The sequence below is a fragment of the Hoplias malabaricus genome, chromosome 1, assembly GCF_029633855.1.
Source record: "Hoplias malabaricus isolate fHopMal1 chromosome 1, fHopMal1.hap1, whole genome shotgun sequence".
NCBI lineage: Eukaryota > Metazoa > Chordata > Actinopteri > Characiformes > Erythrinidae > Hoplias > Hoplias malabaricus.
The window spans coordinates 46,273,879-46,300,639 of record NC_089800.1 but is presented as its reverse complement, the minus strand read 5'-3'; the positions used below and the strand labels follow the sequence as shown (position 1 = coordinate 46,300,639).

The following is a 26,761-nucleotide window of genomic DNA, read 5'->3' as shown; positions in this document are numbered from 1 at the left end:
AGAAAAACACATTCTTGTTAAATTAACATCCCTAAAAGCCTGAGAACATAACAGCAGCATTGTGGAAAAATCCAAAAGAAGCGAAGTTGATTTGAAGTTAACACACAGAGCGACATCTGAACACTGTACTAATTATCCTTTACCTCTGCGTCTACTTTACAAAGACGTTAAAAACAGTCGGGTTACAACACAATACACTCACTGCGCCCCCCGAATTTTTACGAAGAGAAGGAAAACTGAAAGTCCCGCCAGGAAGACTCAATTTCGAGATTTTGGTAAAAGTTCCCGATCTACAAATCATTCACAAGAAGTATTCTCCTCACACGATGACCTCAAGGTCAGCGAACTTGCACAAACCTGGTCTGAGCAGCAAACTGAAAGCCTCTTTCAAAATAAAGGTCCTTAATTCTTTATTAAATAACTCTTTTTTCCTCCGAGACACTTTGTTGTGGCTTTAATGATTTTGCAGTTTAGATTAAAATAATTAACTTGCAGAATTTTTCAGTTTAATTACAAAGAGCTCTGCTTGCAGGAAATATACAGATAGATAAATATTAAATATTTTGACCCCCCCCCCCCCCCCCAAAAGAAAAATTTTAGTCTGTATAATATTTAAAATGTTTAAAATATTTTTTTCTATTGTTGGTTTATCATCGACATTCATTCTAGGGTTATATGATATTAAACATAATTTAATAATATATGCAAACAAAGTGTGTACACCTGTGAAGTAACCAATTATTGGACAGTACACTTGGTTCCCCAAATCTTTCTTTGACTTGAAGACTTTTTTCTTCAGTTCCCATTTCTGAGTGGCGCAACAAGTAGTTTTACTGTCACATAGCTCCAGGGTTGTGGTGTTGTGGGTTTAAACTGGTGTTGTGAGATATTTGGTATGTCCTCCTCACATCAACTGGTGTTGTGAGATATTTGTAATGTCTGCTTGGGTTTCCTCTAGGTGCTCCACATTCCAAAACCACATGTTGGTACGTGGACTGTCTACTCAAAAATTGTCCATTGGTGTGAATGTATGATGCCTTCTGATTGACTGGTGCAAAGGTTTTTTCCTGCCTTGCGCCCAGTGATCTTGACTTGGCTCCATATCAACTGTGACCCTTATCTGGATAGAGTCATTACAGAAAATTAATGAATGAATTTCCATTTAATTACATATCATACCATGGAAACCAACCACAATATGAAGTTAACCACTCAATGTGCATGGAAGGAAATACTATTTGTAGGATATCCCTGCCATGAACTCATTAATAATCTTTAGTTTAAAAAATTGCCTACACCAATCTTGGATAAAGGCCTTTAAATCAAAACAGCTTTGAGACTTGGATCTATTGAAACACTCTAAAATATATGCAAGACCAAATGTACAGGGGTTGGACAATGAAACAAACACCTGGTTTTAGACCACAATAATTTATTAGTATAGTGTAGGGCCTCCGTTTGCGGTCAATACAGCGTCAATTCGTCTTTAGAATGACATTTACAAGTCCTGCACAGTGGTCAGAGGGATTTTAAGCCATTCTTCTTGCAGGATAGTGGTCAGGTCACTACGTGATGCTGGTGGAGGAAAACGTTTCCTGACTCGCTCCTCCAAAACACCCCAAAGTGGCTCAATAATATTTAGATCTGGTGACTGTGCAGGCCATGGGAGATGTTCACTTCACTTTCATGTTCATCAAACCAATCTTTCACCAGTCTTGCTGTGTGTATTGGTGCATTGTCGTCCTGATACACAGCACCGCCTTCAGGACACAATGTTTGAACCATTGGATGCACATGGTCCTCCAGAATGGTTCGGTAGTCCTTGGCAGTGACGCGCTCATCTAGCACAAGTATTGGGCCAAGGGAATGCCATGATATGGCAGCCCAAACCATCACTGATCCACCCCCATGCTTCACTCTGGGCATGCAACAGTCTGGGTGGTACGCTTCTTTGGGGCTTCTCCACACCGTAACTCTCCCGGATGTGGGGAAAACAGTAAAGGTGCACTCATCAGAGAACAATACATGTTTCACATTGTACACAGCCCAAGATTTGCGCTCCTGGCACCATTGAAACTGACGTTTGGCATTGGCATGAGTGACCAACGGTTTGGGTATAGCAGCCCGGCCGTCTATATTGACCCTGTGGGCCTCTGACGGACAGTTCTGGTGGAAACAGGAGAGTTGAGGTGCACATTTAATTCTGCCGTGATTTGGGCAGCCGTGGTTTTACATTTTTTGGATACAATCCGGGTTAGCACCAGAACATCACTTTCAAACAGCTTCCTCTTACGTTACGTTTAATCCTGTTGGATGTGTTTCGTCCTTCTTGATGGTATGCTGACATTACCCTGGACACCGTGGCTCTTGATACATCACAAAGACTTGCTGTCTTAGTCACAGATGCGCCAGCAAGACGTGCACCAACAATTTGTCCTCTTTTGAACTCTGGTATGTCACCCATAATGTTGTGTGCATTGCAATATTTTGAGCAAAACTGTGGTCTTACCCTCTGCTAATTGAACCTTCACACTCTGCTCTTACTGGGGCAATGTGCAATTAATGAAGACCACCAGGCTGGTCCAATTTAGCCATGAAACCTCCCACACTAAAATGACAGGTGTTTCAGTTTCATTGTCCAACCCCTGTATGTTGTATTTTCCAATATATGAAATTCAGCAAATAATAACGGCGTACTTAAAAACATTATAAATATATATCTAATAACAGAGCAAAAGACCCATTACACTGATCAAGTTTGTTTTTATTAACCTGGTTAAGCATAGCAGCACCTTAAGTTTCACATGGAAGTCTCACAGTCAGAAAAAAAAAACAACTTAAAAAATAACCCATTATAAACAAACATTAACATGTAAGATTCCTCATAATGCCAATATGTATTTTAAAAACCAAGACCAATGAAGTGTACATTTGCTGTTTATATGCTGAGGTAAAGGTAATAACATAAATAGTGACAGGAGGTTAAGATGCTAGTAGAAATGGTAAAAACTGTGTGCATTCCTCTGTGTTCTGTAAAACAAAGTGTATAAAAATACATAAACCACTGAATTGCTCAAAGTAAATTCATTCTTTAAAAACGTTCTTTGGAATATGTACATGTCAGTTGCAAGGAGCAATATCTTCTCAGAAGATATGCATTCATCTGTTGAATTTTTCTCATGATCCTTCCACCACAATGAATGGAAGACAGCAGGAATTCAACTTAAAATGTATGAACCCCAAATAAGTACAAGGCCCATAACGTGTACTTGATTGGACTGTGTCTTTGCAAGATTAAAAAATACAAAACATTGTAGATAAGGTGACACAAATGACAAACAGGATGTTGGAGCATGTAACAGACTCCCCGTTACTTCACGAAACAAAACAAAAAGGTGTGTCACAATATACTAGATGGAAAGTAGTACACAATATTGCATCATAACAGCTTGACTCTTAAAATTAAACCACATTTATATTTTGACCTGGTAGCTTTTGGGCCTGGTATTTCAGTAGCTTATCCGAAGTGTATAAAATCCAAGTTTGACTGTGACCATCCAACATGAGGGAAAGAGTGTGTAAGACCACACAGAATGTTAACAAACACACACAGTGGCATTTCCGTGCTCTTGAAGTAGACCTTGAACTTTGTTGGACTGCTTCTGACTTTTGCCACTGCGTCTCAGTGCGGGACGCTCGCTGTACCTTCGTCTAGATGTACACGAGGAAGCAGAGTTGTGGGATGGCTGGGAAAGACTACGTCGAAGCCTCTTCCCTGCAGGGTTGGAAAGATCCTCCAGCATCCGTTTTCCTGTGGTCACTGCATTATTACGGTTGTCATCACTGGAGTTCTTGCTGCTGAGACCTTTACCAGGAAAGTCAGAGTTTGTAACAGGTGATTCCAATGATTCACAACTGCTTGTCCCATTGTCAGCACTCTGCTGTCCAGTGGTTGATTCCTTTTCACAGGCAGGAGAGGGCAAATCTGTCCTGGGGACCTACAAGAAAACATTCAAGAACGTGAAGGTGGATTGATTGTCATCCAAGTCGACATAACATGCATTCTTAAACACACCTCTGTAAAATTTGACTCAGTGGACGCTCTATTCTTTGTATTGCAACTACGTGACAGGAATTTGTATTACCATTCAATGCAAGTAATGCTAACCTGATTGGGTGGGGCATTGAAGGAGGATCCAGCAGCGGAGCACTTTGCTCCCTCTAGGTTATAAACAACCTCATATGGAGACAAAGGCTCTGAAAATGTCCCTACTTGCTCCAAGCAAATAACTATAGCGCTAGTGTTGTCAGCACGAAGCATGCGTTGACTCCATCGTTGAAGAGCTTGGTTCACCAGCTCATGAGCACTACAAACATTTTCTTTTGTCTTCTGACTCTTAGCCTGTGGGCACAAAAACATTTAAATTAGGTGTTTTTAGCTCATAATTAACTGTCCTTTAAGTAACTGCTACTATTTTAATTTTTGGCTTGCATGCTAAATAACTGAACAGTGAACCTGGGAATATATAAAAGAATTCAATAGATTGAAGTATGTAAGTATATATATATATATATATATATATATATATATATATAAAACAATTATAAATAAAACATAAATGATGTATGAATTGATTAATACAAACAGTAAATCCCAATTAATTTGATCTGTCAAATGCGTCACTGTTAACCTATACAGAATCAAACTTTAGTCACTTTTTGTTCTACATGACTACATTTGAGTTAAAAAAAAAAACTGAATCATTCCCTTAAAGGAAAAGGATGCTTGAAGTTTTTTTTATTTTAAAGAAGCCAACTACTTCCAATATAGGGTCATAGCCACCCTGACACCTGCCTTTTGTCCATGCATTTGTCTATTTTTTGAGATAAGTGTGCCATACAGTGTAAGACACTACATAATGCAGTCTGACTTGGCCACTCTTTTTTTTACATAAGAGTGGAACACCTTGCAAGACCTTGCTTCTAAAAGTCACTGAGAGAGTAAATCTCAAATTTATTTCTATTATCTCCTGAGCACAAGAAAAACTCAGCCAATATGTCAACACATGACGTCATCTCCAAGGTTACCCTGTTTTTATTCCAATGCACATGTATGAGTTTTTGAATCTCACCAAGGAACTGAACCATTCACACTAATCTATTTGTTGTTGGGGTGGGAGTCCGGTTAATTCACTTTCTGTTCGCTAGAACCCCAAAAAAATTATCATTCATTCATTATCTGTAGCCCTGAAGTTATTCAATTCAGGGCTGCGGTGGGTCCAGAACCTACTGGGCGACACACTCACAACTATGGACACTTCTTGAGTCACCAATCCACCTACCAACATGTGTTATTGTACTGTGGCAGGAAACTAGATTTAAAATTACTGTGAGAAAAATAACCCCAATTAGCACACATGTTCATGGTCAACGGAAATAAAATCATCTGTTGATTATGTAAAAATCATCACAGGCCTAACAGTGAGTCTCAATAAGATACGCCTCTTTAATTAAGAAATGCCATAAATTTGATAATATACTCACCTTGGCCCTATCAGTTTCATGACACATGGAAACTGCTTCTTGTGGTGAAACCATGTTCCATAGGCCATCACTGCCCAGAATAATGTAACGATGCTTCTTTAGATCCAGCTTGATTACTGCAGTATCTGGCTCTGGCGAAACCACAAACTCGCCACTGTAGAAGTCATAGCTCCATAAATCACCTGGAAGAAGACAAATCAATTCTAAAATAAGTACTGACAGGTACAGCCTCTGTGCTTGTTTAATGAATCAGATTCCTTGTTTAAATGCACAAAACTTTCCATGAAAGTTTAATACACAGAATGCCCCCCTCTCTGGAACCAGTTTCAGTTCTGAAAAGTAACATTTGATCTTAAGATCAGTATTTTACCCCCCCCAAAGCGGCTCACCTAGAGCTCGAGCTACTGCAAGAAAGGGGATTTGGTCAATGACGGTGCTCCTTCTGACTGGTCCATTGTGAGTGAGCCTTGGTCTCTTCCACACCACTCTATTTACTCCAGACTTTTTAATTACACTGGAAAGCAAAAATAAAAAAGGTAAATTAAAGGTTTTAATATAGTAACTGACCTATCTTTGCATGTTTTGGACACCAAATATCAATACTAAATCTAAACTTGTACACAAATCCTAATCTTTCATTTACACCTAATTCTTAAAATGTTTAACATACACAGCTGTTCAAAACTTGGAAACAACAGTCATATTAAAAAAAAAAGTTAGACTGAAATGTTATAAACTTGTCATAAACCAATGGTTTATTTACAGTTTTTGAAAAGGAAATGATGGGGGCGGGGGAGAAAGCAAATGATATTAAATAAACTGTAATTACGTATAGCGTAGCATATATACAGTAGTTATCTATATTAGAGAACAACCAAGTTATTGCAAATCATCCAAATTTAAAGTTAGCCTAAAAATGCACTACACATGGTGAAGCATATTATAATTTAATAAAAATTCATTCATTGTCTGTAAGCGCTTATCCAGTTCAGGGCCGCAGTGGGTCCTGAGCCTACCTGGAATCATTGGGAGCAAGGCAAGAACACACCCTGGAGGGGCGTGTCAGTCTTTCACAGGGCAACACACATTCACTCACACCTATGAACACTTGAGTTACCAATTCACCTACCAATGTGTGTTTTTGGACTGTGGGAGGAAACCGGAGCACTATTAGGCCCATGCCAAAATTAGATTTAAATGATCTTTTCTTGTGAATAAGTAAAAATGTAAATAAAAATATCATTTTGCATGTGTGTGTATACTGCTTGTGTTACAAACATGAATAACATATTTAGATGACGTGAGAGAATCTGTTATACAGGATTCGTTTCTCTCTCTGTATCCCCACTTTTGAGTACAGCTGCGGTGGACAGCTGTGCAATACATTTTCAGATATTACATTACGTTGATTGCAGTTTGTATAAATGGGATGCACATAAAGGGCAGCTGCTCTGTGGCAGAGTAGACTTTGCACACAAAAACCTTTTTCCACAAGTAACTTGATAACTCACAACGCCAGGTGACTCTCTGTCTGTTGTAATTAACTGTTTTTACTTTCCCTTTCTCTATTCCAGTGATTCTCAATCCTGATACTGGTGGGCCACTGCCCTGCATACTGTAGAGATTCCCCGGCTCCCAACACCTGATGCAATTAATAAGCGTATTAACAACTTATTAACAAGCTTATTTAACTAAAGCTAAAGTGAATATGAAAGAGTGAAGAGAAAACTAGAACATGCAGGGCAGTGGCCCACCAGGGCCAGGACCAAGAACCACTGCCCTACTCCAACTTTTGTTTATAGCTATAGTATTGGGGAAATTAATATTCAGATATTACAGCACATGTATTACTATATATGTAATTGTGACACTTTTATGAACATTTGGTTTTAATAACTTGTCTCTGAGAAATAACTGGAATGCAAACAAAATAAACATTTGAGATAGTTAATATTCAGGCTGAGAGAGTTGACACAAGTTTTCAGGATAGTTCTGAGAAAAGAACTAAACCTGATCAGGAATCTCTGGAAGATCACTGCTGACAAAGTTATGTTCAGGCTCAGATGTGCTAAATTCATATAAGGCCAAGGGCCTTTACAATTCCCGCTAATTTTGGAAATTTTTAACCGTTAAAAATTCTATCCTAAAAATTATTAAAAACAATGCATGTATGCAGAACAACACTGGTTTTAAATGCACTGGAAATACTGATTCCAAACCTTTAAATCCCAACAGTAGTATACAATTACTAATAAATATATAGATACTAAAATACATAATGCATACTACACAGTAACATGAAAGGCTCATAAACTTCTAAATGACCATGTTTCAGCATTTGACACGTACCTGCCTCCTAGCCCTTCAATTCTCTTCCTCTCTTTGGGGAGTTCTGGCTTATGATCCTGTGTGATTTCCTCTGCTCGTATAGTCTCTTCATCAGGATCATCCTGAACCCCTAAAACTACAGCAGAGTCCCCAACATGAGCCACATACAGGCGATCCCGCCGAATTACAACAACACTCGCAGTTGTTCCAGATGTGCTGGGAAGACCAGTAGCTGTCCTCGGCCACTCTGCTGCAGGAAACAAGAAATGGCATTTTCAGAAACAGTTTCATTTTTTTTTACTGATATTGATATTACATACATTATATTACACATTGTGCCCTACATGTGTATCTATAAATAAATATAGTAATTCAATTATAGTTTGAAAATACGTTTTAAATATTTACTTTTGAAAAATGTTTTTAGCTTCGCACTGTGTAAGAGTGAACAGCATTTCATTCATAGAAAACAAAACGGGTTAATGTCAGAAAACATGTTTTGTGTTTTGTAAATATATTGTAAGTCATTGTAAACGTAGCTCTTCTGCACATTCAATGAACAAACAAGACCCGAATCTCTACCTGAAAATGGAAAATCGTATAGAGCCTGAAAAACCATCTCTTGCATCGTTACAACCCTCACACCTTACACAAGGACAGAGGGTTCAACAACACAGTAACGTTACCGGCGCCAAAAGACCTGGGCGAAGGGACTCCAGTCAATAGTCACTGTCTTCTCAGTCGAACTCTCCGTTCCCCCTTAAAACGGCACAGCGGCTAGCTAAATATCAACGCTCAAACTGGTTCCCCATTCGCCGGATTCTTCTCAGAATATTCCGCTCCACCTTAAATTTAAGGCGGAACGGCAAAATGAAAACAGGAGGCTAATAAAAATGCAGTTACGGCATCTTCCAGCACGGGATAACTTACGCAGTTTTTTCCACATAGCGTGGTGACAGGCGATAAAGCCTTTCCGTATGGCGGCGCAGACCTCCTCGTCGTCTCTGGACCAGAACCCGCGCTGTTTCTTCATCAGCTCCCACAGATTCTCCTGAGCGTAGCTCGCCGCGTCCGGGCCACCATGGCCGTCAAAAACCGCGTAAAAGGCCACGGCCCGGGCCTGAGCTTTCTCATCAGGGACATAGTTAGGTTTGTTTAACGGAGTTCCCTCGGTTGTTTGGGGCGTGCGGTCCCCGTTTTCCACCGCCCCGGTCTCGCCATATTCGGCGGCGTTAAGCTCGTCCTCGCTCGGCTCGTCATCCTGCTTTATCTGGACGAAGTCCTCCATGTATTTACGGCCCCCCTGGTCCAGATACACGCTCGCTCGACACGAAAAAACATTCTCCATGATCGATACGATGCCGTGGACTGGGGCAGCGGCAGGTTTAATGGTAAAAGTGGAAATGTTTCACGGCTCTCCTCGGGCTCTTTGTTTATTTTCGACCTTTGTAGGCATGCTCCGTGCTCGGTGACGTCACCGGGAGGTGGGCTGGATGTGGTCGTATATTAAAAGCCCCAGCGAATATAAATATGATGAAGCTGATCGGTCTTGTCATGCTGATTGTTCAAGAAGACTGAGTCTTAATAAAGAACGCACATTTAAAAGAAATCATTAAACTAATACAATAGTCTCTGGGTAAAGTCAAAAACTACTTAATTGAATCAAAGTGTAAAGTCTGCAAAGAATAAACATTGATTAACAAACTGCACGGTACAAATCACATTATGTTATACTCTACTACAGTATACTACAAAATGCTATATTCGTAGTCTTTCCAGCATTTCCGGTCTCCAACGGGTCTTCATCTCCTGGGATATCCAATGCTATGGAAGCCAATTTCTCTCACGTAAAATAATCGTTTACAAAGGCACCTTTTTCGTAAATGTGTAAGTTGCTGTCATAATATTTTAAGATACTATCCCCTGTCTATATATTGAGATGCTCATTATTTTGGGATACTATCTCATTGTTTTGATTATTTTGAGATACCAACTCAATATATTAAGGTAATATTTTATTATGGGTTGCATGGTGGCCGTGGTTTCAAGTCCCGCTCCGGATGACTGTCTGTGAGGAGTTGGTGTGTTCTCCCTGTGTCCGCGTGGATTTCCTTCGGTCACATCTTGGCAGGTGGATTGGCTACTCAAAAGTGTCCATTGGTGTGAATGAATGTGTGAGTGTGGGTCACCCTGTGAAGGACAAGTGCCCCCTCCAGGGTGTGTTCCTGCCTTCCACCCACCCAGTGATTCCGGGTAGGCTCCGGACCCACTGCAAACCTGAACTACATAAGCGGCAAAAGACAATGAATGAATTAATTAAATAGTTATTATTTAGTGATACTAAGTCAATATACTGAGATTCTAAGTCATTATTATTAGTAACCAAGTCTCAGTAAATTGACTTAGTATCTCAAAGTAATGAAAGTTTCTTGGGCTCATGAACTGATGGTAACTTTGAAGTTTTTGCAGACATCTTCCAGGTCAGCTATCTCACTAAGGGGTTTGAAATTTTAGTTCCAAAGCTAGAGCTTAAATTCTGCCCTCACAGTATACTGGTCTGAACCAACGTCCGCCTTCTCTTAAGTGTAAATCATGCAGTGATTACCTCTACTATGAGTCAATCTCATTTAGGGTTTGCCCATTTCTTTTGTATTTGTTGTTATGACTGAATGTGTAGATGACATGTGTGATTTGATCACGTTCTTGAGGTTCCTTCAATTGCCACCCAATTTGGCCCTTCAGATTATGGTTTGGGACATCTTTGATAACATCTTGAAGCTGTATATAGAAGTTGTTCCTCGCCATGTCCATTGTTGCTTAGACTTATACAGTGGTCATTTTGTATGGCTGTGGGCAAAGCATGCTGTGATTAGTCATCAGTGAGCTTTCAGAAAATGTGTGATTTGGTCACTCTTTCATTCAGGATGAGTCCAACCACTTGTTTGTCTCATTCAGGATAGCTGATGATTAGTCCACTATCCGTCTGATGTCATTGACACTCTGAATATCTAATTTGTAGTAATCAAAGATCCACAGCATTTGGATGAGTTAACTGCCACAAGCTGTGATGTTCTTGGCAGAAGGTTTGTTTCTGACTTTAGGCACTTGAGCAAACCAATGGCATCATATCTGGATTCCAACTCCCACCTAATCGGTCAGAAATACTTGAGATTCTTGTTATTACTGCTGTTTCTGTAGCAGTTTTGACATTTCAAGAATGGGTTGCTAGCCCAATGTTCAACCAGCTTCCTTTCAAATCGCAGCCTGAGACTGGTATTTACTGGCCAGTTATACTATACTATATAGTATATAATATACTATACTACATTATTTTATATTTATCCAGGTCAGTGTCAACACCACCACCACCAAAATCATATCTGTTCTGTGATGCTACTGTGTGGGTCCTGACAATTGAAGGACAGTGTGAATCTGGGCATACAACATATGTAGAGAAACAAAAGGACTTCCGTCTGTAATTGTAGGACTACAAAGTGCTACTACATGGTAAGTGGAGTTGAGAAAATGGACTGTGAATGTTTGTAATATAGGAACAAGCAGGTGGTCATAATGTTATGGATGATTGGTGTTTGATCACATTCAGCCCACATTTCAGGGTGGTCCAGAACCTGCCTGGGGCCACTGGGCCAGGGTTTGAGCACACCTTGGAGGCGTGCCAGTCCTTTGCAGGGCAACACACACTCACACCTATGAGCACATTTGAATAGCTGATCAACGTATCAATGTGTGTTTTTTGACTGTCAGAGACCGGAGCACCTGGAGGAAACCCATGCAAACACAGGGAGAACACACTCACATTCACCTGGAGCACCACTGTGCCACCCCCAACAGAAACTGTTTTCAAACTTATCTGTTGTAATTTTAATTGTTATGACTGCATGTTACTGCATTAATTGAAAAATTAAATAATGCATCATCATAGGAACTGCTTATTAAAAAATCATTAATATTGCGTAGGGCGCCAAGCTCACTGCATGGGATACATCCATCACAGGTCACACGTTCATACTCGCTTCCACTCACCCTGGAACTTCCTTATATCTTATCAATTATTTATATTTCCTGTCTGTTATTATGATTTTCTTTAAGAATATCCGTTTCACTTTGTCAATCATATTTGCACAATTTGGATATCACAGTAATAGTGAAGTGTATATTACATCCATGATGAATACACATTGTATTAATATGTGTAAAGATGTAAATGATATTCAGTTTATGGCATGAGACACTTTTGCATCTGTAATATAGTACAAAAACAATTACAAAATAATATTACAAAAAAAAAACAAGTACAAGTCCTTGTACAAATTACTTTAATTATGGAGGTAAAGTAAAATTTAGGACTGATGGACACAAAAACAAATGTGACAATAGAATAGATGGCAACTACAAATTACCATAATTTCAGAAAATAGCTGCTACGTTAGCTTCCAATTCACAATGCCTCAGTGTAAGGAAATAAATTAAAAAAATAGGTATATAAAATCTAAAATATAATAAAAAATAGTTCATTTAAACTGTTCATATATGCTAAATTCATTTTTACAAATAATTTATATTTTTGTCATTATAAATATTTTTAAATGATTTCTTACTACTGAAAAATAAATTGCCAAAGAGATAATTATAGCTTATAATAGAATTACTTTAAATTACATTTAAACTGAACAAGCGGGAATGGGACTACTTATATTTCTAAAAAAAAAATGGTTGACTGATAATATTTACATTTGTACTTGATCATGAATTTCTGTTGTGTTTCTCACCAGGGGTGAGGTGGTGCTGCATGCTGATTAAACTCTTACGCCAACATGCTTTTATTTTGAAGCCGTGGAGCTGTAGTAGCTTTCGGCGGAGGAAGCGGCGGAGAAGGTGAAGCTCCAGACGCATTTTGGCGGCGCTTTGTGTTTTGCAGGTTAGGAGTGGAGTGTGCTTAATTTACACTTAGTTTAACAAAAAGTTTAGCTGTCCATGAAGTTAAAGTTACATTGTATTTGCCGGTGTATTTCCTTAGTTGTCTGTTCCGAAACGGGACGTTGGTGTATTATCATACGTTACCTCGTTATTACAAGATAAGCTGAGTTTATCGCTGTAATCTAGTTATCCTACCTACTGAATATATTGCTAGCAACCTCAGATTTCCTCCTGTATGTCTGAAAAGGCCCTAATCACGTTTTAGGACTGCTGCTTTTTCCTACAACAGTATTGCTTGACTAGCTCTAAAGCGGTAATTTCTTGATAATTTTGTTCTTGTGTTATGTCTTGTACCTACATTTGTTCTCGTTTCGTTGTATTCAGTTCCGTTGAACTAAAGGCGTTGTGTAAAGGTGTCACTGGAGTTTGAAGACAGGCTTCTAGCCATGGTGAGAGCTACTTTCATTTCCAGAGTAAGGAGCCCTGCTGTTGACGTCACTTCAAATTAGATTAAAGCGTAAGAGCGTTGTAAGAAGAAGTGAGAAACAGATGCGCAATGCGTAGAAACGACTTAATAAATTGTGAGAATGAAATATCTAATGCATGGAACAAACTTAAGGCAAAATGTTTTAAAATATTTTAACCATTCTTTTAGAATTCCTACGATTTATTAAGTCCTTAACTTATTTAAGTGAGGGGAGGTCTTCAGCAGTGCTCCGTACAAATGCAAGGTATTCATGTAGATATTATATTTGTTACCGATTAATTCTTTACTTAATTCCATTGCTGAGATGTGAATAATCTGTTACAATGAAATGGTGCATTGTGGATCTTCAGTTTTTTTTCAATGGTGCTTACAAACTGATTGTGATGTTCCAAATATGGCTATTTTATATGTGTTCTGTCCAACACAGCCAATTAACCCTTATGAATTTTGATTTAATAAAAAAATTTAATACATAATGTTAATAATGCTAAAATGGTGGTAGAAATCTGGGAGATTGCCTTACACTGTTCTTCAGGTACAATTGTGCCATGAATGGACTTAAAGGGAGCATATTAAACCCCTTAAAAATAATAATAGTCTTTTATTATTATGATTGTTTGAACTTGCAACCCTTGCTCCATCTTCTATTTGTGTTAGTCTGCTGTAATGGATTTGAAGACAAAGGAGGAGAAGGATGCAGAGCTAGACAAACGGATTGAGGCTCTGCGGAAAAAGAATGAGGCTTTAGTGAAAAGGTACCAGGTAAGCATGTACACTGACAGTTGCAAGACCTTCTTGTCTGTTTTATGTTTCTTATCTGTTCTTTTTCTATATAATAGTCCTTTGAAATAACTCATTTTAATCTGCTAAAGTGAGCATTTCAAAAGATTATTTTATGGATTACCATTGCCATTTTATGATGATACTCTTTATTTTGTCTATCTATGGCAAATATCTAAGCACCATAAAAATTTATAAATAAAAATAGCCATTTAATTGGTTATTTTATCACAATCCTTTGTTTCAATACACATTTTTCATAGGCATTTCCTCTCTACATGCTTCCTTGTGATGTATTTGTGACAAACCGGGGAAGAGTAGATTTTACATGGAATCAATCCATTTTTATGTGAACTGTATGTATGCGGTGGGATTTTTGTATGTGTTTTTTTTTTTAAATAAAGAATTGGTTTTCATTTCTTGTTGTCTTTTCATGTCTGTACCCTGAAATGTTTGGAGGATACTGACAATAAAATGGCAAAATTTTCAATTTATTTATTTTTTTTAATCTGTGCTTTTTGTAATCCTTCATCTTATCCATCATCAGGAAATACAGGAGGACAAAAAGAAGGCTGAACAGGAGGGCATTGCTGTGACGACACCTCGCAAACCCCGCTCTCATCAGTCTGAGCCAGAACGAAGAAAGATTGAGAAAGAAAACATAACTGTGACGGTTGACCTGTCCAAACATAGTGCGGTAAGGCCTGTAATGTCATTTTATTAAAACATCCAGGGTTACATACTTGTGCAACCAGATGATGAGCAAGTGTTTTTGTTATGTAAATACATTTAGTGTTTCATTGCAACATGTTCTTATATACTTTACTCAGCTCTTTCTCAAGCCGCACACATACCTATAAAGATACAGTTAATAACATTTTAATTCCAAATGACTTGTGAGATTTTTTGGAATTTTATTTCATGAGACTACAGAATGAATACTTCAGGAACACAAGAACTATCACTACACCGTTTCCTCACACATCTACGTTTTTAATCTCCCACATGGGGACTGCTGAGACAGGCTGTAGAGCATTTTAATCAATACCTGTAGAGTTACTCTGGGACACAGATGGTCTGTGCAGTGGTGATTAGACCACCTCTTGTGCTCTATGAAGGTCAAGCCTCTCACTGAATGGACCATAATATACGACACCACTTTTAGGATTGTATCTATGGTATGACATATTTATTTCAAGTGTATCTGCATTTTCTGAAAAGTTTTTTGGAGAATGAATAAGGGCTATATTATAAATCTTGATGTCCCTTTCCATTTGAAGGAAAAGCGAGTGGTGAATGATAGGAAACCACCATCTCTTTGTGATGATCATGGACCAGAAGAGGGAGACAGTAGGCAGCCCCAAGGTGAGAGTCCTCCTCGTCAGGCTGGGTCAGGCCGTCTGAACAGAGGTGGGCAGCGTGGGGGAGGTCCACGCCCAGAAAGGAGAGAACCACGATCTGATAAACCTGACCTTCGAACAGACAGGCCACCACGAGAGGGGGAAGGTGGAGAGAGCTACTCACGAGGAGGAAGAAGAGGGGGAGGAAGAGGAGGAAGAGGTGTGCCTCAACAAAGTGGACCTGGTTCTGACAGAAAGTCCAAGGTGGGTTTTCTTTGATGCCTGTTGTCACAGAAATCACCACATAGAAATTTCTCACTCACTTATCTTTAACAGGCTTAAAGTTATCCACAAGGGGGAACCAGACATGTTATTAAAAAAGCATTTTGCAACGGTGATCCTAGGCAGCCTCTTTGTTTAGAAACGTACAGAATTAGGTTTTTTGAACGGTGCAATTATATGTTTGGGTATTATTATCATTGTTGTTATTATTGTTCTTAAGTCATAGAATGGCCATGTTGATTAATCTGCTTTTTGCAGGAGTGGGAGGAGAAGAGGAGGCAAAATATTGAAAAAATGAATGAAGAGATGGAGAAGATCGCTGAGTATGAAAGAGGTCGACGGGTGTGTAGATCAATTATTTATTTATTTATAATTTGGTGAAATTTTGACCCACACCCGTATGGTTATTGTTTGGATTCGTTTTTTCAGGCTGATGGAGAGAAGAACCCCACCCGGAACTTTCTGGATGATCCACGGCGCAGCGGGCCCATCCCTGAGGCTGATCGCAAAGAGGGAAGCCGCAGACATGTGCGAAACTGGGGAGGACTTGACTTTGATAATGTGAAGACAGGGGCTGAGGTGGAGAAAGAATGGACGGTTAGGAATTCATCAATTTAGAGATTGATTTAATTCTCAAGACCATACAAGCATAATTGAATCTGGAGTGAGGAATTGTAGAGGTCCCTAATAGGACCACTGTCGCTCACTTTTCAACTCTCTCAACCCTAGAGTCGTCGGCCTGGGGGGACAAGCTCGGTGGATATGACTTTGTCTATGACTGGCAGAGAACGGGCAGAGTATCTGCGCTGGAAAAAAGAACGTGAACAGATAGACGAAGAGAGACTGGCCCGCCACCGCAATGCTACTGGCCAGTGGAGACGAGAATGGGATGCCCAGAAAACGGACACAATGTTAGAGTGTGAACTGTTCGCATGTTCTGACAACTTTATATTAAATATTGGATGCTTGTGCTTGAGAATAAAAGTAAAGGGAGAATAATTTGCTTAGGGAGAGAGTGTCTGAAAGAGTGAATGTCTAAGTGAAGGATTAATCTATGCTGACAGGGTGAGAATAAGAAGATGAGTGACCCTGTGGTGTGTTCACAGGTTCACTGAAGACCCAGCTGTGTCTGGAGAGGGCATGCCAGAATCAAGCAGCAGAAGAGGCAAGTTCCCTTTCCTTTTTAAACACACACACACACACAAACTTTTTGGGTATGAGAAACCTGTATGAATATACATAGACCACAGAATGACATGGCATCTTCCTACGTAGGTCCAAATGTTAAATTTAGTATAATGTGAGAATTCTTTTTCTATTTTCATGTGAAATATTAAAACTATGCGTGGGCAATGACATTGTTTTCCCATTGCTTCTATAAGGTGATCTCTATAAGGTGTGATCCTTGGCTCCTCATTGTTCTAGCTGTCTGGTGATATTCTTTGATGTGTTCTTTCAGCATCTAGGGGGCGTAATGCCCGGGCACAGCAGCGCAGTGGGGCTTCAGGTTAGCCTGGCATGGGATTGTCTGTGTGGTTTTATTTATTTATTTATTTATTTCTATTTAGTAATTATTATTTTTTTAAACCCTCACTCCATGTTGACACTGCTGAAGTGCAAACTTCTAACATTGGCACCAAATGTGTGCTTAATGGCCATGCTGTCTTAACCTATTATTTTCAGTTGTGTTTGTTATAAGTATGGGCTGTTATTTTGTAAGGGAATTCCTAATTTAAACAGTTTGTTAAATAGTTATGTTCTGCAACTTATACATTTAATGGTATTATGGGTTGCATCTTTTGCCATATGTACTGGTTGGCCAATTGCTCAGCTTTGCTGTTTGCCACATTACGTTTTAGTCAGGATCTGTTAGCCTGATGTTACCTCAAGGCCTCATCTGCATGTTTTTCTTATCTTTTCCCCTCTGCCCCTCACCCAGGACTGGTTTATGGGTTTAGCAGTTTATCATGATGAGTGGAGGGCCATCTGTTACTATGAGTTATGCACGCTTCTGCTAGTCAGTTATATGTAATTACTTCCAGGGTCTTGGAGCGTCTCATTGTTTCCTTATGTGATGTTCATTATTTATCTCTCCACACTTCCAGAGGACAACAAGAAGCCCCCCAAGGCACCCACATTTGGAGATTTTGTGGGGCAAAGCAAACCAAGGGAGAGAAACCATGGAGGTCGTGGAAAAGGGAAAGGTCGTGGTCAGGTCAAAAGCTACAGGTAGTATATTCGGCTCTATTCAGTAAATCACTTTTAAACTTTAAGGAGCTAATAATCAGTTACACATACTTTTAGACCCAGACTGGTGTTTTTCTTCTTGCAGAAAATCCTATATATATTTTTATCATGTCTCAAAGTTGAAATAATTTCTGATCCTCTGATGATGACAGCAGTGACCTGTCAGTTTTAATAAATTTATGTACTTCTAAACTCTGGCTTATGAAACTCCCATTTCTTTACTTATTTTTCATTGAACTTCCTGTTCCCATGGATTATTTTATTTCTAATTCTGAAAAACTAAAACGTCTTAATGGTTGTTTTAACTGAAAACAAAAGAGAAGTAATCTGTACTAGTTTTGTGAAGTGTTCTGGTGTTTAAATTTTTCAGCACTTCCTGATTTCTTATATAATATATTCTATAATTACATTATGGCCAATAGATTAGTGTTCCCTGAAGGCTCTTTTTTTTTAGTATGCATGATAATAGGTGGGAAGGAGAGAAGGAGGAGGAAAAGGGGAAAAAAGAAGAGCAGGAACAAGAGAAAGAGAAGGAAGAGGACAGACCCAAACCTCCATCCAAAAAGGTGAGGTTTTTCTGTCTTAAGGATTGTTTTACAAGACTGGGTTTTTGTAAGGTCTTGGACATTTTAAACCTGAGAATTTGGCTGTGGCAAACGTTATTTTTCACCTTTATTATCTATTTATATTCTCCAAGAAGCATATTTTTAAAAAATTGTATGATTGTGGTTTTTTTTCCTCTATCTCTCTCTGGCATTTGAGCAGCCTGCGGAAGTTGTGGAAAAAACAGTCTCTGGAGGTTCGGCTGAGGAAGACGATGAGGAGTGGGAGGATGCCAGTGATGGAGAGGACGATGATGAAGAGGAGGAGAAAAAGTGTCAGAATGAAGAGAAAGTTGCTAAAAAAGATTATAAATCCCCAGAGAAGACCACTAGATCTCATATGCACTCCACTCCCAGTCCAAAAGAGCAGCGGACCTCCAGGCCCAAAGTGCGTATCCCTTCTCCACAGGAGACCCTCAGCACTCCAGAGATTACTAAGCCCAGCAGTCCCTTCTCTCCATTGGACCACCATCCTGTATCAGACTGGGGGGAAGAAATGGAGATGCAGTCTCCTAAAAGTAGCTTGGGAGAGAGCCCCCTGAAACCCAGTAGTAATGAAAGCAGTCCAGCCCCGAATAAGAGCCAAGAGGAGGAGCATGTCGGTGAAGTCACTGTGCCCTGTGAAGTGGCAGGAAAACAGGATCCTGCACAACCTGGTAGGGAAGCATTAATACTAATTCTTGTCTTAGTAAATGGCTAGGAAAACATGTATCTTTAAGATAGAAAAAGGTGACATTAATGGTTTTAATAAAAAGAATAACTGAATTTTGGAGGTTTTAGGCAATGAAGAAACCTCCAAACATTAAAAAGCACAAACAGGAATCGAGGATATTGCTCGATTCTTGCTCCATTGTTGGGTAATATTGATAATTTTGCTGTAGATGGAACGGACATTTGGGAGAATGCTAGCTGCATGAAAGTAAACAAAGTCCAAATATGCTACAAAACGAAACAACTTGGCCTTTAAGTGTAAACAAACCAGAGAACAACATTTTCCCACAATTATATACATTGCCTTTAACACATTACTTAAAACGTGTATTATTTGCCTTCATATATGAAGCAATTTGCTATTTAATGGTCACAAAGCTGGTGTTCTCAATAGATTTTTAACGTGGGAGTAGATTTCTTATTGGGACTAGATTTTCTTATGACTGTGATTAAAATATAGTCAGCATGGGAAAAAGGTTTTTGTGTGTTGTATTTAGAGTCTATGTATAGAAAAGAAAGTGTATAATGAAAGAATAATTACAGGGCTGAAATTCAAATAGTTATGATTATAGATTGATGGAAATGATAGGTCATTAATTTCTCACATAATATTATATAGCTTTAAACAGAGCCTAGCTGGGTCCTTGGTTCCTTATTGAAGCATTTAATCTGAAAGCCCTTTGTGGGATATTTTTAGTGAAAAACAGCACTGAATGATCCCAAAGCTTTCTGCTAGCTTAAGACATGATTCCAGCCTATGGTCTCTAGCTGTAAACTTGCTTTTTCTTTAATATCAGAGTCCGCTGCTCCTAAGAAACCAGCATCAGATGAACCTTCTACACAAGGTGTTGACTCCACTTCCAATAGCAAATCCACAGAGGAGAACACTGGCTCTCATACTCCCTCCACTCCCTGTGCTAAAGAACAGCAGAACTCCAGAGAACAGGAGACCCTCAGAACACCAGAGGCTAATAAGCCCAGCAGCTCCTTCCCTTCACATGACCCACAGCCTGTATCAGACTGGGGAGAGGAGATGGAGATACAGTCTCCTAAAAGCAGCCATGGAGAGAGCCCTCTGAGACCCAATAGTAGTGACAGCAATCCAGCCCAGACTAAGAGCCATGAGGAGCAGAACTTCAGTGATATCACTGTGCCCACTGCAGTGGCAGGAAACCAGGATCCTGCACAACCTGGTAGGGACACGTCAATACTGTTTGTTATCATGGCGAAGTGGTTAGAAAACCTTGTATCTTCAGAACGTGTGTGTGTGTGTGTGTGTGTGTGTGTGTGTGTGTGTGTGTGTGTGTGTGTGTGTGTGTGTGTGTGTGTGTGTGTGTGTGTGTGTGTGTGTGTGTGTGTGTGTGTGTGTGTGTGTGTGTGTGTGTGTGTGTGTGTGTGTGTGTGTGTGTGTGTGTGTGTGTGTGTGTGTGTGTGTGTGTGTGTGTGTGTGTGTGTGTGTGTGTGTGTGTGTGTGTGTGTGTGAGTAATTTTCATTCCTAATTCAAGATGAATGTTTATATATAATCTTTTTATATTTTCATATACTTTTTCTTCAAAATTCAGAGGAGAGTGCAGCCCCTACAATAGAGCCCGAACAGAAGCAGTCTGGGAGTGAGGCTGCTGTAGAGAAATCCTTGGATCAGCCATGTTCAGGTGCTGTTCTTATTACTGACTTTGAAACTGTGGCTTTCCGAAAGAATTCCCTTACTGCAGCTGATGGCTAAGCTCTAACAAGGCCCTGCCCTGTCTCTCTGTGCATCATTTGTTTGTTTTCTCTGCTCGTGCCCCTGTCCACACTTCAACCTGTCTCTTTTACTCACCTCTGTGTCTGCCCCTGTGTCACCCTGTCTCATCGTGGGATAACATCTGGTGCTAGGCTTGTCTCTTTCATGGCAAATGGAAGTGTCATCCTTCTACTACTGTGGCTGTGACTGTCCTTCCTTGCTCTGGGCCTCTGTCTCCACTGTGAACCCTTCTTGACTCCTCAAGGACAAAACAAATTTCCCCATTCAGTGTTTCAAGGAATCATCGTCTGTTCATTGCATTTTTTTTTTCTGTTGTTACTCTGGTTGGTATAGCTGGTTATTGGGGTGTTACAATACACATAACAACAACGAAGTAAGCGAATAGCTTACACTGTTTAAATATGTATAATAACTGAATAATTCTGCATTAGAAATGCTTTTTATTGTGTTATACAATCCACAGGTAAATCATGTGAAATGTGTGTATTGTAACACCCCTTTTGGAAATGGGTACTGTCTGTCTTCATGCATGGTACTAACTGCTTGAGCAAATTATTATTTTTTAATTATGTATATTCATGTGTGCTTAAGCATGAGTGATGTGTTGCTGTATGCATTGACTTATTCCAAATGAGGATGACCTGCTCTTGTAATTTCCATCCTGCTGCTTCTCATTCAATTGCTGCATGGTGTCATTAACATGGGAGGGCATAAACAATGCCTAAATTGGCTATTATCCCAGAGCAGCTTGCCCGTTAGGCAAAATATATGGTAGACAATTGAATTACATTTTCTTTACACAGTAGTCTAGAGTCTGTTTTCAGGCATTCCATCTTCATTTCCATGGATTATCATTCAGACGTTGCCCAATCCCACAAATACAACAACAGACAAAACAAAAAAAAAATCCAAAGAATATAGGATATGATTTTCAGGTAAATTTATATATTGCAAGGCCAAAGCTGAAGATTTCCATAAATATGACATTTTAAAATTTTATATCATCTTCATTAACCCTTGATTTTCTATGAGGATTAATTAAGAATGTAGGGTTTTCTTAATGTAATAGATTTTTTTATTTGTAGTGGTGTGTAAATAATGCTAATGCTAATAATGCTAATGCATTTTGCTAAATGCTGGAATGCATAATAAATGTGCTGCTTGTCGTTGTGCTTGTATCAGTCTCCTTCTCCCTGTGTCTGTATGAAGTGGTGTTACACAGTAAAGAATGCCACCTGTTTGGTTTTCCACACAGAGATTACGCTTATTTGTGTTCAGTGAAGAATAACCATTTACAAAGTTCATGCTTAATCTGTGTCTGGAAAGCACAACACTGGTCTATAAAAGTGTTACTCTTACAGTTGTTTTAATTGTGTTCTTAAGCTCCCCACATCATTCCTTGCCTTGGGTAATTTTGTGTCTAATATAATATTCCTGACTGAGCCAAGTTACCCCAGTAACCTGCTTCAATTTTCATCAACTTCATGAATGAATTAATTCTAATTTACATCTGATTTTTTTTTTTCAGATTGTAGGAATGATTATTGAATATCAATAATTTTTACTGTACTGAATACATTACTTAAGTATTACAAAGTATAGAAAAACTCTCACACATTCAATAACAAAATAAAATACAGAAATTGTTACAGAATCTGTATCCAATCTCTTTACAAAAATCTACAGAAGGCTAACGGCTTTGTCGTTGCCCTGTCCAAAGTAATAAAATCTTGGATTTCCCCAGATCTAATTACTGACACACATTAAGGCTGTTAAACAGGAGAGGAAATTGCAGAAAACCTCTGATTATTGGCAAAAAGCTTTTATGTGGAAATCATGCTGTGTCTGTCACACTGATGGGCGGTAATGGAAACCTTACAGAGATGGGATAAATCCTTTATTGTCTTGTATGATGGACCCACTTAATGATCTTGTCGTAGCTGCCCTGCTTTGTTTGGAGGTTTTAAAAATATCATATTTTCCAAATATGTTGATTTCAGCATGTATGTTTCAGGTCTTGTAAACAATTCTTGGAAGTAAAATATCAAATAAGTAATTGTATAAATTAATAACACAAACTGGCTTGAAGTGCCTGTCTATTTGAGGACAATGCATTAAGGTTATCTAGCTCCAGCTGTAGATTCATTCTAAAATACTAAAATGTTTGTACAATAATAACCACAAAGCCATTTGAAGCACCACTATGACTCCCTTCCCTTGCTGTTATGTTTTCTTTCTCTAGGCTAAGGCGTAAATGCAGTAGCTGAACATTACAGTGCTAATTGTCTTCTGAGAGAGAGGGAGAGAAATGCGAGAGAAGGGGTAAGCTGTGGTGGAAGATGCATCAAGCTTAATTGATAACATCATGAGAATGGAGGAAGCATGGCGGATGTCTAATCTCCAGCACCTGACAATCCACTGAATGGTCAACCGAGTTTAAGTTTAAGAAAAATTGACTCATTTTATTTTAAGTATTATGATGAAACCGACACTTGGGAAGAGTACAGATGCTGTCCTAGTAAGAAAGTTAAAAAAAAATTCTCAGTAATGGTTCATATGCTTTGACCTTATGCTCCTTTGGTTCTTGATGGAGTCTAAATCAAGTTAGCATGCTTCAGTTCATGTGTGATTCCTATGCAATCAATGGGGACAAGGGCATTAGGATTGTCAAAGCTGCTTGTACGATATCTGAATTTGCATTTCTTTTCATTTGCATGGAAAACAAGGTGCTAGATACACTCTCATTTACCATGCACTTTCAAATGATGGCCCAGACTGTATATGTATGTATCCGACCAAAGATCATGGTGTTTCATAAACGGATTGGTAGATCAAAGTAAGTAAAATTAAATGTTTGAGGCAGAAAAGGTGGTGTACCTCAACAGAACTAACTGGTGTTTTTTTGTTTTTTGTTTTTTTTTTTGTCATTTTAGTCTGGGAGATTTTCAGGAGGTGTTTTGGTTTATCAAATATATTTTAATAGTAGACACTTCTAAATCTGCAAAAAGATGTCAGAGGCATATGGATTGCATTATGTTTAGGATTTTAAGAGTGACTTAACATTCCAGTGCTTTGTGTGATTCTTCCAGTTCAGTGTCTGGTTTGGGAACCCTCATTAATTTTCCATAAAAAGTGCTCTTGGAGTACCACAAATCATGACGTTTGTGATTGTATTTTATCTTTAGCGTCTACCTGCATACCACACCTTATTTGAGGTAGAAAATTGTACGCTATAATTAGACTTCATTTTGCCTCTCATAAAAGGTGCACTTGGCTTTTCAGAATTGCCCATGCGTTAGAATAATATTGAAGTGTTTTTAAAGCTTATCCATCAGTGTTCTTGTGAAGTTTATAGAGAACTCATTTTTTTTTGCCTGTTATTTTGGATGTAAAGGATGTAGTTCATTGTTTCTCTATTTCCTTTAAAATGTCATATCAAATAAATGTAAATCTTTGCCTTTATTCTTTGTATGTATATATGACAAGTTCATGTTTAGATGACTTTAGTTTGTTGTGACTGTACAGTATATATGAATTTAAATATCTAGCAGGCTTTGTGTTTTGTATGGGGAAATATATCATTTGACCTCAATGCAAAGAGGGGCAAATTTAATTTGTTTGTATAGTAGTAGTAAGTCAACTATAAAAATATGCAGTCCAAGCATTTCACTTATTGACATGTATGCTGTATTATGCTGCAAATCTGACAAGCACTGTTCAGTATCATACATTAAAAATAAAATAAAACCAAGGTGGACATGGAAACATAAAAAGAGCAAAACAATGAATTCTCATAATGTTGCAGCTCAATTTAACGTCTGAACCATTCATTTCACCATTGGTGCAGGTTTTCATTCCAATTAAGCTGGAGCACACCTGGTTCTATTTATCTGTTCAACTAGTCTCCTCTAAACAGTTATACAGGGTGTGCTCCTGTGTGTTGGGTTGGAATGAAAACCTGCGCCCACACCGGCCCTATGTGGATAAGGTTGGTGACCCCTGCTGTTGAGGGGCGTGGTGAGTTGGGATCCTACCCACAATTACTGGGTGCAGACAGGGACACGGCATTGGTTAAAAACGGTATGTGTATACCTTTGTATACAAATATTATTATCGCCTTATGTCCAAAAGCAGTGGATTCATCAAAGTTAGTGTGTACCCATTGCTGCTGACAGGGGTGTTATTACACAGGCAGTTTATATAACAACCTTTCAAACGCATGATTGATGAATGAAATGATAATGGATAATGTGCCGTCCAACAGGGCTACATTTAGGACTGGAGTTGGAGTGGCTTTTATGATCCAGGATTAATCATTCATCATCCGTACTTCAGCTCTCTAACGCTATTGGAACAATATATTCCGTTACTTTTTCTGAGCGCATAATTCCGGCCAATAGCAGAAAGGCGTTAAGCCCCGCCCCTTGCCTCGGCTGTAAATAAACGTCTTGCGCGTTTCTGTCTCGTGTGTTTGAAGCTGAATCAGGCGCTGAAGTGTCCCGCAGTGAGTAAAGACTCAGGACCACATCTGCAAACCCCTCTGACACTGACATCACCGTCCCGGGGACGAGGGGCTTCATCCGCAGCATGAAGGAAGCTAAATCCGCCGCCGGGAGGATAAACGGGGGTCCGGACCGGAGGGCGAGTTATCCGGGGGACCAGTGGGTAAAGCAGGCGAACTCGGCTACCAAAGTCTGGGTGAAGGTGGCCATGGGAATCACCTATTTTCTCTGCGTTTCCGTCGCTGCTTTCGTCCTGGCCATTTACTACGGGATCTTCTGGAAACCGGACGGCTCTGTGTCCAACAGCACCCAGACAGGACAGACCGGTAATAACACTAACTCCAGCTCCAGAGGCTTTGACACCGCGCTGACCAGTACTAACTCCTGCTCCAGAGGCTAAAACACCGCACTGGGCGAATAACAACTCAAGATCCAGGGTCTAAATCACCACACTGACCATTACAACGCCGAACCCAGAGGCTTTAACACCGCAACGTCCAATGTGTAACTCCTGCTCCAGAGGCTAAAACACCGCACTAGACCAACCTTGCACCAGGGGCTACAGAGCACCGCAGCACCTTCTGGAATGAGTTGGAGCGGCGTTTGCTATCCACAACACATCATGCAACATCTGTACCATACCTCAGCAATCTTGAGCTGAATGACATCAAATCTTCACGGAAATGTCACAAAATCTTTTGTAAAGCCTTCCCAGAGAAGACTGTTACTGTAGCGAACGGGGAGGAATGAATGAATGAAGAGTAACCGATACTATCACACCGCACTGTGGCAGGACACTGGTCACAAGGACCCTCTGCTCTCTCAGGGGAATATGGAGCTCATTTTGTTTGTCTTCTCCATGGATTTCTCACTGGTGTGGATTTCCAGTGAGCACTGTAGACATCCTCAGGCCTACAGTAGCAGTGGGAACCTGCAGGTAACTGACACCCCTCCCCTCCAAAAAAAATGTATTTTTATTATTTTTACTCAGATTTTCAAGTCAGCAATTTGCAGTGTAATGCAACTTAGCAATAACAATACGTCTCTAAGTTACATTCTATGCATCCTGTTTTATCTAAGCTTAGAGATCTTAAAGAAGCATATACTTTTAAGTTATTAACTTAGAGTTACCCTCTATGCATATATTTTGCTCATTCCTTTGCACAGTTGGTAGAGTTCTCAGCTATGCATAACATGCTTTTTTAACCCCTAAGTAATATATACAGTCTATATGATAATGTCCATATATAATATG

General features: G+C 39.3%; 4 protein-coding genes across 10 annotated transcripts in view; 2 read left to right on the top strand and 2 right to left on the bottom strand.

Annotated features, from left to right (window-relative positions):
- brip1 (BRCA1 interacting helicase 1) overlaps nucleotides 1-259 on the bottom strand; it is a 60,127-nt gene extending 59,868 nt beyond the window's left edge. For 5 of the 6 annotated variants that reach the window (XR_010804034.1, XR_010804036.1, XM_066678475.1 and 2 more), the window contains exon 1: nucleotides 144-259. The gene's annotated coding sequence lies outside the window, so the exon portion shown is untranslated. The remainder of the gene's footprint in view (nucleotides 1-143) is intronic. The other variant, XM_066678498.1, reaches the window with a different exon arrangement.
- Nucleotides 260-2,752: 2,493 nt separating this feature from the next.
- On the bottom strand, nucleotides 2,753-9,331 carry ppm1da (protein phosphatase, Mg2+/Mn2+ dependent, 1Da). Its single transcript, XM_066678456.1, has 6 exons — nucleotides 8,803-9,331; nucleotides 7,894-8,122; nucleotides 5,934-6,058; nucleotides 5,545-5,726; nucleotides 4,169-4,402; nucleotides 2,753-3,998 (listed from the first exon to the last, which is right to left on the bottom strand). The coding sequence occupies exons 1-6, from the start codon at nucleotides 9,218-9,220 to the stop codon at nucleotides 3,597-3,599; spliced, it is 1,590 nt and encodes a 529-aa protein (XP_066534553.1). The 5' UTR covers nucleotides 9,221-9,331; the 3' UTR covers nucleotides 2,753-3,596.
- Nucleotides 9,332-12,733: 3,402 nt separating this feature from the next.
- On the top strand, nucleotides 12,734-24,750 carry ccdc9 (coiled-coil domain containing 9). 2 transcript variants are annotated; one of them, XM_066664446.1, is made up of 15 exons: nucleotides 12,734-12,811; nucleotides 13,195-13,259; nucleotides 13,955-14,059; nucleotides 14,625-14,774; nucleotides 15,358-15,681; nucleotides 15,958-16,041; nucleotides 16,129-16,296; nucleotides 16,429-16,610; nucleotides 16,806-16,864; nucleotides 17,805-17,928; nucleotides 18,401-18,512; nucleotides 18,712-19,204; nucleotides 20,057-20,452; nucleotides 20,823-20,912; nucleotides 23,247-24,750. In XM_066664446.1, exons 2-15 carry the CDS (start codon nucleotides 13,257-13,259, stop codon nucleotides 23,249-23,251), a joined length of 2,295 nt encoding a protein of 764 aa, XP_066520543.1. In that variant the 5' UTR covers nucleotides 12,734-12,811; nucleotides 13,195-13,256; the 3' UTR covers nucleotides 23,252-24,750. The 2 variants fall into 2 exon arrangements, with proteins under 2 accessions (XP_066520543.1, XP_066520534.1); XM_066664437.1 differs by lacking the exon at nucleotides 23,247-24,750 and having other exon boundaries at nucleotides 20,823-22,279.
- An 841-nt stretch (nucleotides 24,751-25,591) lies between these two features.
- LOC136667418 (putative transmembrane protein INAFM2) lies at nucleotides 25,592-25,906 on the top strand. Its single transcript, XM_066645023.1, has one exon. The coding sequence runs from the start codon at nucleotides 25,592-25,594 to the stop codon at nucleotides 25,904-25,906; it is 315 nt and encodes a 104-aa protein (XP_066501120.1).
- Nucleotides 25,907-26,761: the final 855 nt, after the last annotated feature.